Here is a 21,745-nt window from a genome sequence, read left to right as displayed (position 1 = left end):
TCACTGTGGATTCTTCCTCACAGTCTTGTTCTGTATCAGACTCATGGTTACTGACATTCTAAATCAGTTTCACTATCATCATCTCTGCTAAATTGCTCCTTATCTGTCAAAGCGTCATCTATAAGTTGACGTAACCTCTGTTCTTCCTGCTCGTAAATCTCTGGTAAAAAAAAAAAAAAAAAGATATTATTTTCAAAATATCCTCTAAATATTTACGAAAATGTATTTGCTTATAGTTGGTATGTAAAAATATAGAAGATACAGCACTAATGATAATATTTTAGTAGAATATACATGAAAGCAACTTACGTTTCAAAAGTAAATATAGTCACACTTTTGGTAAGGTGGGGTCTAGTGGACCCCAGCACGCTTTCACCTCTGCACAGTGAACTTGCTTGCGCGCAACAGCCTGTCGTCTATGGCGTCGAGTAACAGGTTACGGGAGGAGAAGCTATACTGAGGCATGTCTTACTGCCACGTGTTGTTAAAAAGTTGTAGTCAATTTAAAATCTTTGGGGTCTATGACACCCCACCTTACTAATACCGGGTTAAAAAGGGTCCAGAAAAGATTCATAAAGGTGGTCAGTGGTCTTTGGAATGTGGAGTACAAGGACATATTGAGAGAATATAAATTGCAAAGCCTTGTTAATAGAAAGAAGGGGGATATCATTGAAACATATAAGCTAGTCAGGGGTTATCAGGTTGACATAGAGAAGATTTTTCATAGAATGGGAGGAGGGGCATAGAACAAGAGGAAATTGCTGAAAACTGTATAAGGAGGGTGTGGGCAGAGGAATGAGGAGAAGGTTCTTTGCATTGCATGGAGAGTGGTTGGTGAGTGGACTGCATTGCCTGAGTGTGTTGTGAATGTAGACACATTGAATCAGTTTAAGGCATTGTGCAATAGTGTGTACCTCCCATGATGAGTCTCTGACTACAAAGGGAGGTCATATACTATTAATAATTATTATTATTATTATTAGACACCTCCAGGGAGTTCAAAGACTCATCGAGGGAGGGTACCTGCTCTATAGCTCTGTCTCCACCACTCAGTCTACCAACTGACAGCAACTACACCAATGCCATCTACCGCCACCCACCACCACTAGTATTTCCAAAGACAATCACAAACATCCATGCTTGCTGCGGGATTCAAACCCACAGCCTTTTGGCTGGAGAGCAGATACGCTAACCATTTGGCCAGCCTGGCTGAGTGGTTAGCATATAATAATAATAGTGGTATAATAATAATGCTTATCATACTTCTCTATAAACTCATTTTCCAAAAGGTACTTTTGACCACTTCTGATAACCTATTCCACTCTCCAAGCAAAAAATTTATCTTTTGCTCTTATTCCAAACACAGTTTCTAAACATTAAACAGATGTTATTTCTTTAGGTGAAACCAAACTTTGTTTATTTTTTTTTTCAGTTGCTTCAATACATAGGACATACTAGTCCCGAGTGTGTCATCCAGCCAGGTCAGTTGCTGAATTTTCCTCCTCTACTGCAAAGTGAAGGAAGCATGGATAAAGAGAATTATACAATGAATACAGTACTTAATCAAAGAAACAGTGAACAAAGCCAGTTTCAGAAGCATTCTGGGGATAATAGGTAAGAGATGTTTTGCATTATTATCAAAAATATTAAATGTATAAAATGGATTGATAAAAATGTCACTAAATAATTAGCAAGGAGGGGGAAATTATCACCGTTGAGAATTCAACAGAGAGGACTGTTTGAATGAGCAGCAGCAAATATGTTGGGTGGGAGTGAGGATGCATTTGTGAATATAGGTTTTTTTGTTATGAATATTTAGTATAATATCACTTTGTATCATGAATTCATTGGTAATTAAAATAATAATTATATTACTTTCAAATTTGATCTTTATTGTTTCTATTTTAGCATTTGGGATATATTCTATTGCCTGCATTGAAAAAAATGTAAATGCAATCAGTATCTTGAGATAACTTCTTTCATATTACTATTGAACAAAAGTTTATTTTTCAATTCTTATGAATAATGAAACTATTGGTTTGCAGAAGGGAGAAATTGAAAGAGTTGATTGTTTTGGCAGGAGGAAAGCACTAGGAGAAATATGCAGTGAGAGAGGATATAAAGTTGTTGAAAGAAGTGAAAAATGAAGAGTAAGGAAGTAAAGTTGTGAGTCTATTGCCTTGGACAGAATTGAGAAGGATTGCCATAATTGCAAATTAGTTAATGAGAATATTGTGCAGGAGCAATGGTGTGCAGTTCATAAATGTATGGAGTGAATTTGATAGACAAAAGGACTCAAGCTACATGATGATGATTCTGCTGGATTTTGAAAATGCAGGAGAATGTAGGTGACTATTGGTGCTGCAAGGTTTTGTTCTAGGGCCAATACTGGTTATTTTGTACATAAATGTTATAGGAAGTAATCTGAAGGAAAATAGTCAGATGTTTGCTGATAACGCAAAATTGGGCAGAATAATTAATCAAGGTGATGTGGAGAGCTTGCAGGATGATTTAATTTTTTTATTATTTCTCCTAACCATTAAAGGTTATTTAAAACCTATAGTACATTTTGCACTGTGGGTGAGCTAAAGATTTTTTTTTTATTTTTATCAAATTTATATAGATACATTTTTTAATTTTTTTTTCCTTATTTATTTTTATTTTTATTTTATTTTTTACATAGTCTGGAAATCCTGCTCCATAGACCAAACATGGAACTTTTTCAAGCCACTTTTTCATGCCGGTCTGGTTGGCCGAGTGGTTAGTGTGTCCGCCCTCCAGCCAAGAGGCCCTAGGCATGGATGTTTGTGATTATCCTACAAACTTTGTATGGAAAGGGAATCTGTGACCCTACCACTTATTCTAGCAAAAGACATCATTCCACTTTAGGCCTCCAATAAGTTGGGGGGGGGGTCTCACACCAGACAATGAAAATCATCTTCCACCTACAGACAATCACAAACATCCATGCCCATAACAGGATTCAAACCTGCAGCCTGTTGGTTGGAGATTTGAAAGTATGCTGACAATTTATGTGCCAAATAGGCTATTCGTATGGGCAAAAGATAATGGGCATCAGTTTAATATGGATAAATGTAACGTTATGCATTTTGGGATAAGTAGATTACAAACTGCGTACCACATTTCCAGGAAATATAGGAATTGGGGGGGGGGGAAGATAGAGAGGCGAAGTTTAGAGAGCATATTGGAAAACAGAAGAAATTTGCATATTGAAGTTTTGAGGGCAAGATGGAAGTGGAATTTATAATGTGCTTAAGGATAATTATCTGAAACAGCATGTCTTAGAGGGGGGGGGGGACCAGGGTTTGATAGTGCTGGATCTCATAATAGCATTTGAAGATATATCCATAACCAAGGTATACACTTTGCTTCCAATTGGAGAGAGAGTGACCATGCAGTCTTGTTCTGGCCTGGTTGGCTGAGTGGTTAGCATATCTGCTCTCCAACCAAAAAGGCTGCAGGTTCAAATCCTGCTGTGGACATGGATGTTTGTGATTTTCTGTGAAAGTACTTGAGGTGGTGGTGGTAATGGTCAGTAGATGGCATTGGTGCAGATCAGGGCTGTCCAACCTTAGGTAATACGAAGGCCGCATTAAAAAAAAAAAAAAAAAAGATTTATCCAAGGGCAGCATCCAGAATAATAAATAAGTATATATATTTTAAATTACTTGGAGAATCCTACTTAATTAGGTTTTGCAAACACTTTGAAAATTTCATAAGAAAGAAAAGTCATGGTGCTTATATGAATTTTTATTGAAACAGAGGACAAGAAACTTTTTTTCATTTTAGTGAGAGCTCTGCAATAGTTCAGCTTCATTTACTAAAGTACCTATATCAATTTTGATGCTTGTACTTGCCAATCGCAGTAAACTTGCAAGAGAATTATCTGTCATCGAACATCTGTATTTGATTTAATGAATTTCATCATTGAAAAATTGCTTTTCTCAAAGATGTGTGTTCCCAAGCATTGACCACATCTTGAGTCCAAAGTTCCTCAATATAGGGTACCTCTCTATTGGTAGTAATTTAAATCTTCTCCTTTTCACTTCTGTTAGTGTAAAAACAGTCTGATTGCAAATCACATAATTCCAGAGCTGAAGGTCAGCTGAAATTGTGTGATTTTTTACTCAACTCTTGGCTCTCAGCATTTTCAATGCTGAGAGCCAAGAGTTGAATAAAAATTGAAATATCGTCTTTAATTTCCTTAATATCACCAAATTGATTCTCAAAAAAAAATCCTCAATGATCATTTCAGTATACTTTACATGTGCTGGAAATGATATTTCCTCAAAATTCTTCATTTCTTCAAAACATTCTTTGCAATTTGGAAAACAAGTAAAAATATTATTAGCTAATGTTGACTTAAAAAGCTTCAATTTACTTTTAAAGCCATTCAAATGACCATATATGTCGGCAATATTCTGTTGTTTGCCCTGCTGTTTTAAATTCAACTCATTCAAATAGTCGGTCATATCTGTTATAAATGCAAGATCTGGTAAAAATATGAGATCTTATATTTGATTTTCAAGTTCTGTTGTGTCAGACACCACATCATTTTCAAGAAATATGGGATTTCTTTCCGAATAGCAAAAAAAACGTTACAGACATTTTCTGGCACTCAACCAGCGAATATCAGAATGAAATTGCAAATTGCCATATGCAGCATCCATTCACTCAAGAAATCGTGAAACTTACAATGAGTCAGAGATCTATTACCTCCTCATATAATATTAGTTATTTTTACAGCTACTTTCATGGCATTGATATCATCATCAAATTCCTGCCATGTACCATCAAGGGGTGTACAGGATATGATAGTGCTACATGAAAAATTTACATCATTACTAACTTCCTATCTACAATTTTCCTCCAAATCAGTCTGTTACTTGTCAAGACTCCAACATTATCAGATCTTATATTTCTATCGCTAAGGCCCTTTGTAGCATATCAGTCCATCTCTTGGTCTCCTCTGGGTCGTTTTCCTGCCAACCTGGCAGAGAACACTTGTTTTGCTAATCTTTCCTCGCCCATTCTGTTTAAGTGACTGTACCACTTGAGATTAGCTCTTCTAATGTATTCCAGGGTGCTGACAATGTCAAGATCTTTCCTAATATCCCCGTTTTTAATATGATATTGCCATTGATGCCATCTGTTCACGCCTCTAATCTTTCTCAGGACTCTCATATCTGCGGTCTCTAGACTTTCGTCAAAAGTGTTTTACTTCTGACCCAGCTCTCAGATCCATAAGTTAAAACTGGTTGAAACACTGTCCTGTATACAGCTAATTTAGTGTTCTGACTAATTTCTCTCTTATTCCATAAGAATTTATTCAGTTGACTTCCTACCATACCAGCTTTGTTGATTCTGTTGTCTATTTCCATATTTAATTTACCATCTTCACTAAAAATCGTGCAAGTAGCAGAAATGTTTTACTTGTTCCATAGGTTCTCAGTTCACAAGCAGTCGACATTTTCAATGATTCTGCCTATTTCATTGTCTTTGTCTTTTTATTGCTGACCTTCATACCATATCTATTACAACAGTTATTCAATTTAGTCATGGAATCTTGCAGACTTGTAGCAGATTTATTTAGAAGTATAACATCATCCACATAAAGCAAAGAGCTGACATTAACATCTCCAATTTTGATATCATGTTTAATACCACTTTCCTTCATAATGTGATCCATATAGATAATGTACATCCTTGTCTGACACTAGATTTAACATTAAACCATCTTACTGTACTTCCTTCAGCTTTTAACTGCTTACAATTCAAATAAAGACTAAGTATTTCTTGATATGATGTCCCATTCATACCATATAACTGTAGCATTATATTACATTTTTGAAAATTATGGAGACAACTACCGTTTGAATAAAAACTTTAGTTTAATATAACTAAAATCTACATTCGATGTTTTGACCTTTATGTCAAGGTCATCTTCTGGAGCATACACATTATATACAGAGAACAAGCTTCAACAATTGTTGGCCTGACCTCTGGTGGGAGAAAAAAAAATTATACATCAACGCTACAGTCTTATTATTAGTATTATCTGTTGGTTGTAGAATTACATTGGGCGCAACAGCAAGTCTATGTGTGTGTATATATATATATATATATATATATTTACAATATGATTATACATGTACATTCCACCAGTTGGTATGGAATGGTTTCTAATACTAGCTGGAGGTTTGCTAGAGTTCTGACTTAAGCTGGATCTTATATATTAGGTAGGCTGAATGTGTGCCATCCAGATCCTTGGAATTTTCATGCCATCTTTGTTGTTGATATTTGGGTGGTTTATCAGAATTTCGCAAGCTTCTTTAAATTTCCTTTAATACCAGATTTTTGTATGGTGTAAAGAGTGGGTGTTTTTTCAGTTGATTTAGTGTAAGGTGTTGAGTGCGTGTTCTGAGAGGCCTGCTTCACCATAATGGTTATATTTAATGTGTCTTATGTGTTCTTTCTTACGTATAGGGATTGTACGATCTGTTTCCCAATGTACGGTAAGTTACAGGTGCAGCGGATGCAATAGACTCCAGGATGTACCAGTGGTAGGAGAGGATTCTTAGAGGAGTTGAATATGGTTTTAAGTTTAGTAGGTGGCTTAAAGGTGGCATTGAGGTTATAATGTTGTAGGATTCTGTTGATTTTTTTCTGATAACCCTTTAATGTATGAGATGGCTATGATTTTACTGTAATCTAGATTCTTTTTTGTTAATGTTTTATGGAGTATTTTATTAATAGTATTTTTGTTATAGCCATTATTTATGAATGTGTCGCTGATGATTTTTAGTTCTTGTTTCAGGGCTTGCTGGTTAGAGCAAATTGTTGTAGCTCTGTTTTTTTAAGGGTGTTAATGACTCCATATTTTTGTGATGGGTGGTGGTATGAATTAGCATGTATGTATTTTCCCGTGTGTGTCGGTTTTTCAGTAAACCGTGAATGATAGACTGCCTGAAGGAAGACGTGTGACTAGCGTGTCTAGGAATGAGAGCAAGATTTGATTTTTGATTTCGATGGTAAATTGTTCATGTTGTTTGTTCAGGTGGCTAAGGAATGTGTATAGTGTTTATCACCCGTGCAGCCAGATAGCGAACACATCATCAATGTATCTAAGTCAGACTGTCGGTCTTAGCATGGCATAATCAAGACCCCATTGCTCAAAAGTTTTCATGTAGAAGTTAGCGATTTGGGGGGGGGGGGATATTGGTGAGCCCGTGGCTGTACCTTCTTTTTTGTAGGTAAAATTTGTTTTGCCACACAAAGTAACCAGACTGTAGTATGTGGGCAAAGAGGGCTGTAATGTCGGGTGGAAATTTGTTCTGTAGTAGGAGAATTGTGTCATTGATGGGAACATTTATTGTGAAAAGGACAGAAACTTTGAAACTGTCTAATAAGTCATCTTTGTCAAGTGTTATGTTTTTAATTTTGTTTATAAAGTGTTGTGTGTTCTTTATGTAGGAGGGGAAATGACCTACCAAACTCCTTGAGTGTTCACGCTAATTTCTTGACTAAGTGGTAATTAGGGCTGTCTATTGCTTCCACAATCGGTTGTAACGGCACATTTTGTTTGTGTATTTTCGGGACCCCATATATTCTGGGGGGAAGGGGACATAGTGGGGTTTGAGTTTTTTAACCATGTCCAGTGGCCAAGAAGTGACAGGCTTCAGTAGTTTCTCTGTTTTATCCTTTATCCTGTTTGTTGGGTTATAGTTTACTAGCTTGTATGTTGTTATCAGCTACTAGTTGGTTCATCTGAAGTATGTATGTTGACCTGTCAAGGACGACAGTGACATTGCCTTTATCCGATTTCATTATTATTATGTCTTGGTTGGCTTTTAATGACTTAATTGCTGCTAGTTCCATTTTTGTGAGATTGTTCTGTATGGTTTTCTTATTGTTCAGGACATTACTAGTTTCTTATCGTATTTTATCAGCTATATTGTTAGGTAGGGACCTGATGCCTCTTTCTGTGTGGTAGATAAAATTCAGTTTGTTTATCTTTTTAGGTGCTATTGCGTAGTTAAGTCCTTTATCCAGTAGCGTAAGTTTGCCTCTGTTTAAAGTGTGTCTTGATAGGTTGATCACATGGTTCTTGCTTGCAGGTGGTTGGTTGCTCCGTGTCTCCCGTGTCTGGTGTTTGCCGGGAAGGAGGTCTCCTGATTGGTTGGATTTCTGTGATTGGCCGCCATATTTCGCCGTTGTTTCAAACTGTGAAATTTGGTCTTGAATTTTTCTTTATTCTTTTCCAGGGTATATTTGGCCGAATTGTCAGTAATTGTTTCAAGTATTTGTAGAATGTCTGGATTTATACAGCCCGATAGTTCAGATTGCAATTTTGAAACCAGGCTTTGAGTTATTGCTAGGTTTTGGCGGGCTGTTTGGATTTGTTCTCTAAGCATTGCTTTTTCTGTGCGGTCATATATACGGAGTGCTTTAGCAGACGTAAATTTCTTTTTCAGCTTGATACAAATAGGAATAAGATTATTATCTCTGCATCTCTTTAAAACGGCCAGCCGATTCATCAAGAGGGAAATACGTATCTTTAACTTACTGTACCGATTGCATCACTTGTGGGTATCATTTCCATGGATGATCTGAATCCTTTCTTTTAGTCTTACGCAGTGATCCGAATACATTTTTGAAAATTATGGAGACAACTACTATGTATGAATAAAGATTTTAGTTTAATATAACTGAAATCTACAGGTAACATTATATTCTTGGAACCTTGTCATATGCCTTTTCCAGATCGACAAAACTTAAATACAGATCTTTGTTATATTCCAGTGATTTCTCAACTGTTTGTCGTAAAGTGAAAATCTGATCCTGGCAGCCTCTATTTGGCCTGAATCCAGCTTGTTCTTCACCAAGCTTTTCTTCCACAATCCTCCTCAACCGTTTCCCAAGTATACTTGCATATATCTTACCAGGAACACTCATTAGGGAACCACCTCTGTAATTCTCAAATTCAGTTTTATTTCTCTTTTTATACAATGAGAGTTCTACTCCAATCATCTGGAATTCGTCCCTCTGTCCAGGCCTTCTGAACTATGTAGTGCAGCCACTGTACGACTTTTATACCTCCATACTTGAGCATTTCTGGTCGAATATCATCTACTCCTGCTGCCCTTCCACATTTCAAGCTTTTGATTGCTTTTTCTGCTTCAAATATGGATATATATTCCTGACTGCATGCCTGGTCAGTGTTTTTTACCACTGTGCTGTCATCACTGCTTGTTTCATTTAACAGTTTTTCAAAGTAATTACTCCATACTTCAAGGATATCTTTATCTCCAATTTTCATGTCGCTTTTATCATCTATAATTCCTTTTACAGCACTCTTTGCTCCATTTCTGAGTTTCTTCAACAACCTCCAGAATATTTTGCCACCTTCTTGATATTTATTTTCTATGTTCTTGCTAAAGTCCTCCCATGACTTTTGTTTAGCCAGTTTTACACAGTGTTTAGCTTTCTTGCATTTGTCTCTGTATTCTCTAACAGCACAAGCTGACTTATTTGCCAGGAACTTTTGATATGCTTTCTTCTTTTCTTTCACTGCCTCTTTAACTTCCTGTATCCACCATGGAGTTCTGATTTTTTATCCTTGCAGACAACCCCACCACATGCCTCTCTGGCTAAATCAATCAGGGTTTTCTTCAAGGCTTTCCACTGAATCTCCAAGGTTTGTTCCTGTTCTCACACTCTTTCATTTTTTTTTTCAATAATATTTGTGTATTTTAGTCTTCAGTTCACATCTGAGAGCTGCCCAACTTTTATTTGCTTTAAAACTTTCTTACATATTATTCTTTTCAATATTAAATTCAATTTTATCCTGCTCAAGACTAAATAGTGATCACTTCCAGTTTCAAATCCTCTGTACACTCTGCTGTCCTGCACCAGGGAGAAAATATCACTATCAACAATAACATAGTCAATGAGACTTCTATTATTCCTCGCCTCTTCTCTTCATGTGAATTTGTGCACATTTTTATGTTGGAACATGGTGTTAGTAATAACAACATTTTCCAACATAATTTCTGCTCAGTCCATGTCCTGAGCAGTAAACCAACAGGTATTTGCCATTATTATTAGCTTTGCTCTTTTCTCCAAATTTTCCCAAAATATTTTGTATGTCTGACAATCATTTCCTACTCTGCTATTTAGATTCCCAACAAGGACCAACTTTTCCTTTTTCATTATGTCAGCTGCTTTCTCTAAAGCCTCAAAAAATTCCTCCACTTCTACCTTAGTAGAACCTTATGTGGAACCATAGGCACGAATAAGTCTCATTGTCCAGATCTACATTCTGATATTTGCCCACATCATTCTCCTTGAGACTGCTTGCCATTCAAGAAGATTAGCCTCATATTTTGTGTTGGATACTATGGCTACTCCTTCTTTTCCTTGATTTTCATTGCCTGAATATAGCACTTTGTATTTATTGCTCAGAAAGATCTCACCAGTTTTTGTCTTTTTTGTTTCAGTCACCCCTATTATGTCGATCTGGTACTTATCTGATTCCTCAGCTAGCTGCATTTCTTTGCCATTCGGGCTTCTTATGTTGATAGTACTGATCTTTAACTCTGGTGATGTTGAGTTGGGGTGTGTTTTCATATTTGTTCCAGTAGCTGACATTTTGCTGTTTGCCCTGGTTCCTTGGCGAAAACAACGGAGGCCTTGTTTAACCGGGCAACACCCCAGCAGGCACGAAATTTTGTCGTATTGTACCATCATTTTGTATTTTGGTTTAAGCCAATAAGAATACAATTTGGTTGGCTAAATCCCAAATTGCCAGCCCGTTCCCGTTTGTTCAGTGTCCAGTTAGATATCCAACAGGGTGCACCACGAGAAGGTGAGGATTGGACATTAGGTCAGAAGCCCTTGTTGGTGTTCTTCCCATTCCTTTAAAGGCTATGTGGAGGTCTCCTCTCAGTTATACATCTTTGACCCTCGAGCACCCCTGCATTGATTTGACGTAGATGTTTTCCACAGAGTGCTTCTTGGTGAATTATGCAATGCATTGTAAGGCAGTTAAAATTATTTTGTTTCAATAGTCTACAAAAGCTGCTTCCAGTCCCTGTCATAACTTTGGTCCCATGTGTTACGATGTAGAAACATTTATCAAATCCACCATAGTTCATAACAGAGTTTTGAACTGCTTCGAAAATTCCTATTATATAGTGAAACTTGTAGAGTATTCATAACTAAGAATTCACACATATACCACAGTAATTAAATTTTAATAATATGTAGATAATATAATACTTGTAAAATTTCAAGATTTTTGTCTAGCCTTCTTCGTCTTCTCATAGGCAACTCAGCTTCATCAATTAAAAATTCCACAGAATTTTACACAAAAATAAAAGACATCCAACTGTCAGAAACAGACATGCTAATAAGCTTCACCGTTGTCTCTCTCTCTCTTCACTAATATTCCTCACAAGGAGACAACAGAGTGGTTAACTCAAAAATTTCCATCCGATATTGTGGAAGTATTCAAATTTGCTATCACATCTGGATTCTTCACATGGAAAGACAAAATTTATAAACAAGAGGAATAAGCAGTAATGGGCTCTCCGTTATCACCAAACTTAGCCAACCTTTTTCTGGACGACTTAGAAGATAGAATTTTCGCTCTTGAACCAAAACAAAAAATATAGCTTCGATATGATGTTGACATCTTTGCAGCTGGAGTCATTCTGACTCCAGCTGCAAAGAAATCTACCATTTCTAGATGAGATCAACAATCTTCATCCTTGTATCAAATTCACATTAGAAAAAGAATCATTACAAGGTATTTCCTTTCTTGATATACATATCTAATGAAAACAAGATGATTCCATCTCCACTTCTGTCTATCGAAAACCAACTTTTTCAGGTCGTTACATCCACAATTCATCTGCTCATCATCCATCTCAAAAATATGGCATCATAAAATCTCTGGTATCCAGAGCACACAAATTTTGTTCCTCTGAAGAGTCTTTAAAACAAGAATTGGAAATAATTAAAGATACAGCCTTATTAAATGGATACAACCTAAAAACAACTCAAGAAATCATCAGCCACTTCCCTAACACATTAACCCAGACAAGAAGAAGCCTGTAGAACTTCTATACTGTATAACAAAGGCTTCCCTGAATGTCTGTCAAAAATTATGAAGAAATACAAACTCACTGCTACCTGTGATTCAACCAACTAGATCCACAATTTGCTACCTTCTACAAACAGCACTCTCACCTATGGACATACTGGAAGATCTATAAGTAAATGCATCACTGAACACCAAGACCACATCCATCTGATCAAACCACACAAATCTGACATCACTCAACATGGAGTTGAAAACCCTAACCATAGGATCCAAAGGTAAAACACCAAGCTGCTACTTAGATCCTTATATAAACATGAGCATTTATATAAAGAAAGGTGCTAAAGCCTTACATCACAGACCCAGTCTTAACCGTCTCATTATCCCAAAGGTCTGGGAAATTATTATCCTAAACTATCTAAAATAAATTTAGCAGATATATTTTAATTAATTTTAATTTACAGCCGAATATTTTAGTCCTCAAACACGCTACTATATGCATAGAGGGATTCCAATGTAAGCATGTGCACTAACTGTTCCCTTGAATGTAATTCCTAGCATTGTTTGTAATAACTGTTCTGATGATGTCTTAAGATACTTAAGATGAAATATCTGATCTAAAAATCTAAGATGAAATTTTATTAAAATTTAATTACTGTGAATTTTTGAGCTGCTTCGAAAATATCAGTACCTTTAGTATCCCCATGTAAAGATATAAGACTGAGGAGTTCTTCATTAATAGTAAAGTCCTCTTGAATAGTTCAAAAAAAATTAAAAGTTGACTTATGTCTGCTTGATCAGTGCTTTCATCCACACACAATGAAAAGTACTCACATTTTGCTAACATTTTCACAAAAAGCTGTGTGATTTTAAATCAGACATCTTTTTTGATACATATTGATCTATGTGTTGTATGTGTCTCTTGACAGTTTGAAATAATGCCCTCAACTAATTTCAGCTCATTAAATTGTTTTGCCATTTCAATTGCACTTTTCTTCGCAAACTCACCATCACTAAAAAGCTTTTTTGCTTTTGCTAACTCCAATGCTACTTTGTACAAAGCGGCAAGGCTTGAACTTTGTTTAGTGCTGTGTTTTGCAAAATAACTCATTTGGTGCATCAAATTCTTGTTATATTCTGCAATAATGGTGCTTCTTGATTCTCCAATATACATCTCAAATGTTTTATTGTGTAATGTAGTGTAGTGTCGTTTCACATTATACTCTTTAGACGCTGACAAAATTTGCATTCAAACAAGACATTGAATTTTATTCTTGTTATTTGTAATCAAATAGTCTAATTCCCATCGGCTTTGATACACTTGATTTTCATCTTCAATTTTTCTTTTCTTGTTAGGCATGGTTGTTTGCTGATAAGTTGTAATAAAATTTATTAAGTAGAAGTAGATTACTAAAGATAACACAGAAATAAATCACAATGTGTATCTAGTAATTTGGTGAGCAGCAGCAACACAACCTCGATAGCTGAACAAATGAACAACACTAACTTCATACTCACGTTCCCTGTAAGCACCCGGAGCATGCTTGTTGGAACAAAATGGTGTAAGAACGCTTCTTTGACACATCTAATATTTGAAAAACATGATTTGTGATAGAATTAAAATATCTAATATGCATTCGATTCAAATTGTTATTTTATTTTTTCGCTTGTGAAAATCCAAACCCACAGGCAGACTGCACTAAATCACACCGCAGGCCATGTTTTGGACAGCCCTGGTGTAGATGATGCCATTTGCTGTAGTTGGTGGATTGAGTGGTGAAGATGGAGAGTTGTAGAGTAGGTGCCCTCTCTCTCGATGAGTCCTTGGACTCCTTGGAAGTGTCACATAATAATAATTATAAAGTTGCTGAACATGCAGAATTCTCTTTCAATAAAAAATTTAGTTGAACTAGAAAGCCAGTAATTATTAAAAAAGCAGGAGGATAAACAAAGTGGGGACAAGTGGATGAGTAGGGATAAAAAGCAATAAAAGAAAACATCATGGAAGAAATGTAAAGAAAAGGTGATCAGCATACTCATGAGAAGTGCCTATTCCAAATCTATTTTAATAAAAGATCTAGATGCACAGATTGGCCTATAATTTGCAGCCTTAATCTTATCTCCCACCCTGGAGAAGTGGAACAGTTTTATTCTTTTTCCACTCCTTTGGAACTTGGCCAATCTAAACTTAGGTTTTAATCCTTATTAAGATCAAGTTTACTCAATTTCCCCCATGTACTTTCTCCTCTTCTCCTCAGCGCCTTCTCCCTTCCCAGTGCACATCAAGTTCTGTATGATGTTGCATTCATGTTGATGAAATACCTTTATGAATTGTTCATTTAATATCTGAACTGTAATCACTGCAGTGGTTATCATTCTGCCATTTTCACCAATCACCATCATCCTTTCATAATCATTTTTTCTTCTTTTGGCCACATATTGAAAGAACTCTCAGTTTTTTTTTTGTTTTTTTTTTCCTCTCAATGTTATAAGCTAACTGAGACTCTTTGCCATTTTGCTACACTTACCATGAATCATCTTTCTCACCTGCTATTTGTACTCATGAATTCATTCATTTTTCACCTCTTATTTAACCACCTGACTTTTAGAATATATTCAGTCATTGCCTCTGCCAGATAGTTCCTGAGTAGTGCCGAAGCATCATTGATCTCCTTTCCATCCAATAGCTCATTCCATGAGAGAGCTACAGGTTGTCTCCTGAATTTGTCATAACTCTATCTCACATCATACTGCCTCAAAACCACTGCTACTATTTTCCTCTTGCATCTCTACCTTGTATGGACACATAACTCTTTTTTCTATCACCAATAGCATTCCCCCTCCCTATTTACCCTTTCTATCTTCATGAAATACATCATGCCTTCCATCTCTATTCCTGTCAGAATGTCACCCTCATCTAACCATGTCACTTATTCCAACAATTTTTGGATCAACAAACTCAGTTAATTCAACCCTTTCATTTACCTTGTTTGTTATACTTCTACCATTTGTATACAAACATAACAGCTCATTCCTGGATCTATAACAAGTTTCAGTGAGAGGAATGAGTCTCGTTATCTTGTTTCCTGTTATGTAATTTGTCCACATTGCTGTGCTTAAAATGAGCTGCCATTCAGGTTTGTTTGGTAATTAACATGAATTATTACAATTACTACTTCCTTTCTCTCAATCACTCTTGTCTGTGTAAATCATGTAGTTACTATTTAGAAATATATCACCTGTTTTATCCCTCTTGGTAATAAGTATCAACAATGTTCTTCTGCAATTCCTCTGTTCTTTGCTAGCCCTGTTTCCCAGTAATGATTCTTACACTAATGATGATTAACTTTTTAGTTTGAGGTTTGTGTTGCCTAATTAATTTTCTGATTAAATTACACTTCACAAACTGCTTGTGAAGGACAGTTGGAAAAAAAAATTACATTCTTACTGTATCAAAAAAAAAAAAGGGAAAAGGCTTTGAATAATATTAATGCCCAATTTTTAGCATCTGCTAAAATTAATTATGATGAGCTTGTACAGAATATTTTACAAGTACATGTGAATTATGGTGAGCAGTTTGTTGCTCAGTATTCTGTTGTATAGTCATCAGATGGTAGAGTTCAGTTCTTTAGTCTGTGCAGATGGCATCATCATCATCAAATTCCTGCCATGTACCCAAAAGGGGTGTACAGGATATGATAGTAGTACATGAAAAAATTATATCATTACTAACTTCCTATCTACAATTTTCCTCCAAATCAGTCTGTTACTTGTCAAGACTCCAACATTATCAGATCTTATATTTCTATCGTCTAAGGCACTTTGTACCGTATCAATCCACCTATATCTTGGTCTTCCTCTGGGTCGTTTTGCTGCCAACCTGGCAGAGAACATTTGTTTTGCTAATCTTTCCTCGCCCATTCTGTTTAGGTGACCATACCACCTGAGATTAGCTCTGCTAATGCATTCCTGGATGCTGACAATGTCAGGTTCTTTCCTAATATCCTTGTTTTTAATATGATATTGCCATTGATGCCATCTGTTCACGCCTATAATCTTTCTCAGAACTCTCATAACTGCGGTCTCTAGTCTTTAGTCAAGTGTTTTACTTCTGACCCAGCTCTCAGATCCATAAGTTAAAACTGGTTTGAACACTGTCTTGTATACAACTAATTTAGTGTTCCGACTAATTTCTCTCTTATTCCATATGAATTTATTCAATTGACTTCCCACCATACCAGCTTTGCTGATTATGTTGTCTATTTCTGTATTTAATTTACCATCTTCACTAAAAATTGTGCCTAAGTAGCTGAAATGTTTTACTTGTTCCACAGGTTCTCCATTCACAACACAGTTGACATTTTCAGTGATTCTGCCTATTTTCATTGTCTTTGTCTTTTTATTGCTGACCTTCATACCATATCTATTACAACAGTCATTCAATTTAGTCAGGGAATCCTGCAGACTTGTAGCGGATTTATTTAAAAGTATAACATCATCCGCATAAAGCAAAGAGCTGACATTAACATCTCCAATTTTGATATCAGGTTTAATACCACATTCCTTCATAATGTGATCCATATAGATAATGAATAACAGAGGGGATAATGTACATCCTTGTCTCACACCAGATTTAACATTAAACCATCTTCCTGTACTTCCTTCAGTTCTAACTGCTGACTCACAACTCAAATAAAGACTAAGTATTGCTTGATATAATGCCCCATTGACACCATATAACTGCAGCGTATTGAATAGCTTCTCTCTTGGCACCTTATCATATGCCTTTTCCAAATCGACAAAACTTAAATACAGATCTTTGTTATATTCCCATGCTTTTTCGACTATTTGTCATAAAGTGAAGATCTGATCCTGACAGCCTCTGTTTGGCCTGAATCCAGCTTGTTCTTCACCAAGCTTTTCTTCCACAATTCTTCTCAACCGTTTCTCAAGTATACTTGCATAGATCTTGCCAGGAACACTCAGTAGGGAAATACCTCTGTAATTCTCACATGCAGTATTATTTCCCTTTTTATATATGGGTACTATGAGAGCTCTACTCCAATCATCGGGAATTCGTCCCTCTGTCCAGGCTTTCTGAACTATGCAGTGCAGCCACTGTAAGACTCTTATACCACCATACTTCAGCATTTCTGGTCGAATATCATCTACTCCTGCTGCCTTTCCACATTTCAAGCCTTTGATGGCTTTTTCTACTTCAAGTATGGATATGTATTCCTTCCTGCATGCCTGGTCAGTGTTTTTTACCACTGTGCTGTCATCACTGCTTGTTTCATTTAGCAGTTTTTCAAAGTAATTACTCCATACTTCAAGGATATCTTTTTCTCCCGTTTTCATGTCAGCTTTATCATCTCTAATTCCTTTCCGGCACTCTTTCCTCCATTCTTAAGCTTCTTCAACAACCTCCAGAATATTTTGCCACCTTCTTCATATTTATTTTCTATATTCTTGCCAAAGTCCTCCCATGACTTTTGTTTAGCTAGTTTTACACAGTGTTTAGCATTCTTGCATTTGTCTCTATATTCTCTAAGAGCACAAGCTGACTTATTTGACAGGAACTTTTGATATGCTTTCTTCTTTTCCTTCACTGCCTCTTTAACTTCTTGTGTCCACCAGGGAGTTCTGATTTTTTTATCCTTGTAGACAACCTCACCACATGTCTCTCTGGCAGAATCAATCAATGTTTTCTTCAGAGTTTGCCACTGAATCTCCAAGGTTTGATTCCTGTTCTCAAACTCCTTCATTTTTTCTTCAATAATCTTTGTGTATTTTAGTCTACAGTTCACATCTGAGAGCTGCTCAACTTTTATTCGCTTTAAAACTTTCTTACATGTTATTCTTTTCAATATGAAATTCAATTTTATCCTGCTCAAGACTAAATAGTGATCACTTCCAATTTCAAATCCTCTGTACACTCTGGTGTCCTGCACCAGGGAGAAAACATCACTATCAACAATAACATAGTCAATGAGACCTTTCTTATTCCTAGCCTCTTCTCTCCATGTAAATTTGTGCACATTTTTATGTTGGAACATGGTGTTAGTAATAATCAGTCCATGTCCTGAGCAGAAATCCAACAGATGTTTGCTATTATTATTAGCTTTGCTCTTTTCTCCAAATTTTCCCAAAATATTTTTGTATGTCTCACAATATGCAGATGGCATTGGCCTCTTAAATAAATCTGCTTCAAGTTCTTCAGCTAAATTAAATAATTAATGCTAAAATTTGGAATGAAAATCTTTTAAAAAGACAAACTATGAAAATAGACAACAAAGCAAAAATAATTACATTATTGGTTTTTAGTCAAGTTAGGAAACTAAATGTGGAAATAGATAAGGAAGTCACTTTGTAAAGAGCCAAAATGACTTCCTTAGCTTTACATGTCAAATATTTGTTTCAGCATTGCAGTTATCCTCTCTGAGTTATATTTGCAGCCTTTGTTATATGATCAGAGAGCTTCTGTAGCTCATTCAGTATAGACGAAGCCCCTTTGGTCAGAAAAACCTGGGTTCGATTCACATCCGTGAGGGGGAAGAAGAACTTTTATTTGGTCTCTTTCAATGAAAGGTGAGTTAGTCAGTCTCATATGGAGGTAGGGGATTTTTTCACCTGGAAACTCGGATTTTTGGTCCCCCCAGAATAGGCAAACCTGCCCCATGAACACATACATCTAAAGACATAGGACATTCCAAGAATAAGAATTGACCGACCTATTCTGTGGGATTTTTGGTTCAAATCGTAACAGGCTGTTAGGCCTGATATGTCTATAACAGGTCACTAGGCCTAATATGCAAAGGAAGAAGTAGTAGTTATATGATCAGAATTTCCAATACCTATTTATTAAAACTCCAAAATTCCTACTTGGATCAGTTTATGTTACATTTATGTTTATTTATGTACAGTTTATTAATGTTTATAATGTGCCATTGGATATCAACATGAGTAACTTTACATTTACTAACACTGAACTGAAAACCATTTTCCATGCCCACAATTCTAGCCTATTCCAATCATTCTGTAATTGCTGCCTGATCACCTAACCTATTTTACATCATCGGCAAGTAGCTCTGTCTCCTATCAAATCCTTCCCAATATCATTAATGTAAATATTGAATAATATTTACATTAATGTAAATATTATTTACATTAATGAAAGGTGATCAGTGGTGTACCCTCTGGGGTACACCACTGATCACCTTTCATCTTGCCAACTCATGTCCCCTCGCAAACCATTTTTCAATATTATTATGTGATTCATTCAAGGAGTCCAAGTATTCATTGTGGAAGGGCACACTAGTCGCATCTATCCATCTCCCTCATTTAATCCTCCAAGTACACAATAACACTACTACCTTCATCACACAACACCATCTACTATCTGCCATCACCAATAGTATTATTGTCTGTAAGTGTGTGTGGGTTCTCTTGATTAATTTGTTTGTATGCTGGATGAAAAACTTGAGTTTCAGGGAGAAAAATGCTGCTACTTCCATATGAGATCAGCTAACTCACTTTCAGCTGAAAAAGCCGATATAAAGATTCCTCTTATCATGGTGAGAATCGAACTCGTTATTTCCAATCAAAGGTTGCAACATTCCATTGTTCTTCCATTGCATTATGGAGGTGCTTATCTGTAACTCAGCCATCCCCTTAACCAAGCTAATAGTTCATATCCTTCAGCTTATGTAATAATGGCCATCCAATGCTGTTGACCTGTCAAAAGTATTAGCAAAGTCCAAAAGTGTTATTGTTTATTCATCCTACTTGTCTAACTAAACAAGCTGTTATCATTTCATTTATTATGCAAGCTGTTATCAACTTTTCCAAAATCTTCACTGCCTGTCCAGCATTACTGATGGCTCTATCGACATATCAGTCTTTGTACCACCTTCATGTAAGTGGATCATCAAACATTCTCTCTATCCCTCTGGAATGCTGAGACGCGTATAATACATTCAGGGATATCTCATCAGACTCAGCAGATGTAACTAATATTTTTAACTTTCTACAGGATACTAATTTATTTAGCTATTTAAAGTTATATTTTAAATTAATTTTATACAAACTGTATGAGATTTATAAGAATTTTAGAATTTTCTTTTTGTTCATTGACAGATAGATAGCAATATTCACCTTTACAATGTTTGTTCATTTTACTATATAATTTTGACCATGTACATAGCACGTAATAATCATTATAACTCATCCCCAATAAGCAGTTAAGCAACAACATCTTTCTCATATTTTACAACCTTGGCACTATGCAAATCACCATACCTTCCAGAATTCTAATAAAGAATGGCCTTGTAAATATTTATAGAAAATCCAAACAGAGTAACTGAATAACTATGTGAACTTTGTGATCTTAAATGGATCTCTAATAATAAAGTTGCGATAATATTATTAATTTCAAAGCTAGTAATACTTGTTTTATTTCTTGCAAGAAAAAAAAAATCTTTTCTTCCATTCTTATGTTTGACACTACCCAGATCTCTAGACAAGACGAAGTTTTTGTTTTTGGGATTACTCTAACCTGAAATCTTTCTTAGCATAAACATATTACAGATATCACTTCTTCAACATCCAAAAAATTGGGTCTTCTCTTTCACTCAAGGTGTTTCTTGAGTGAAACAGAGTTTCTTCAGCTATTAACTCTATACAAATCACAAATTCATCCAACCATTGAATACTGTTTATATATTTGGGTTAGCACCCCTAAAATCTCCTGAAGAATACTTAGTGAGAAAGAGAGCAAGGTTAATTAATGACCTGTTTCTCACTAATCCACTCCACTTTCTCTCACACAATCGTTTGGTTTCTATTGTTTGGATTTTCTTAAATATTTCTATGAATGTTATTCATCAAAATCAGCATCAATAATTACCCAGGTCTCTTCTAAATTGGTTAAATTATGTGCAGCAGCTATTCAACATGCCTTTACATTTCAACTCCAAACTTACAGAACCAGTTTTTCTTCATCTTCATTCATTCCTTCTATTCTGTCTTTTTGGATCACTTTTCCTTCTTCACCCATCCACAGTAATAACATACTACTATAAATGTACTGTAGATTCATAACAGTGCTTCATGATATAAACACTAAGAGAAAATATAACAATTAATTAGATATATTGGTCGAACACCAAAGAAAATAAACTTAAAATACACATGAACACAGTAGAAAGATATTTAATTAACTATAATTAAATAATTTTGGTTCAATTATCTTACACCATCATCAGTATAGCAAAGTAAACCTTTCATGAATAGAATTACCATTAAAATATATATGTGCATATATATAGAGAGAGAGTGAGTCCAGTTCAGAATCAATGACTCCCTTCTGTTAGAAAGACCTGGGTTCGAATCCTGTCTCAGATGCATAGAACTTTTATCAGGACTTTTCAAGTGGAGGTGAGTTAGAATTTTTCATCCTTCCAAGCAGGAAACTAAAGGAAAAGAGAGAAAGCCTCCTTAGCTCAGTTGGAATTTGAAAGACCTTTTGGGTTTGAATCCTGTCTAGGATGCAAAGAACCTTCATCAGAGGCTTTTTAAGTGAAGGCAAATTAGCTGATCATATAGAGGTGGCAGAGTTCCCCT

General features: G+C 35.8%; 1 protein-coding gene across 6 annotated transcripts in view; it reads left to right on the top strand.

Moving 5' to 3' along the window:
• LOC150102202 (ral GTPase-activating protein subunit alpha-1) overlaps nt 1-21,745 on the top strand; it is an 800,562-nt gene that overhangs the window by 625,440 nt on the left and 153,377 nt on the right. For all 6 annotated transcript variants that reach the window (XM_090398990.1, XM_090398987.1, XM_090398991.1 and 3 more), the window contains one exon: nt 1,433-1,614. In XM_090398990.1, the coding sequence (XP_090255116.1) occupies nt 1,433-1,614 (182 nt within the window). The remainder of the gene's footprint in view (nt 1-1,432; nt 1,615-21,745) is intronic.

The sequence above is a fragment of the Typopeltis vanoorti genome, chromosome 10 (assembly GCF_054136105.1).
Source record: "Typopeltis vanoorti isolate ZY-2024b chromosome 10, IOZ_Tvanoo_1.0, whole genome shotgun sequence".
Lineage (NCBI taxonomy): Eukaryota > Metazoa > Arthropoda > Arachnida > Uropygi > Thelyphonidae > Typopeltis > Typopeltis vanoorti.
The sequence above is the reverse complement of the archived record's forward strand: the minus strand, read 5'-3'. Positions and strand labels throughout refer to the sequence as shown.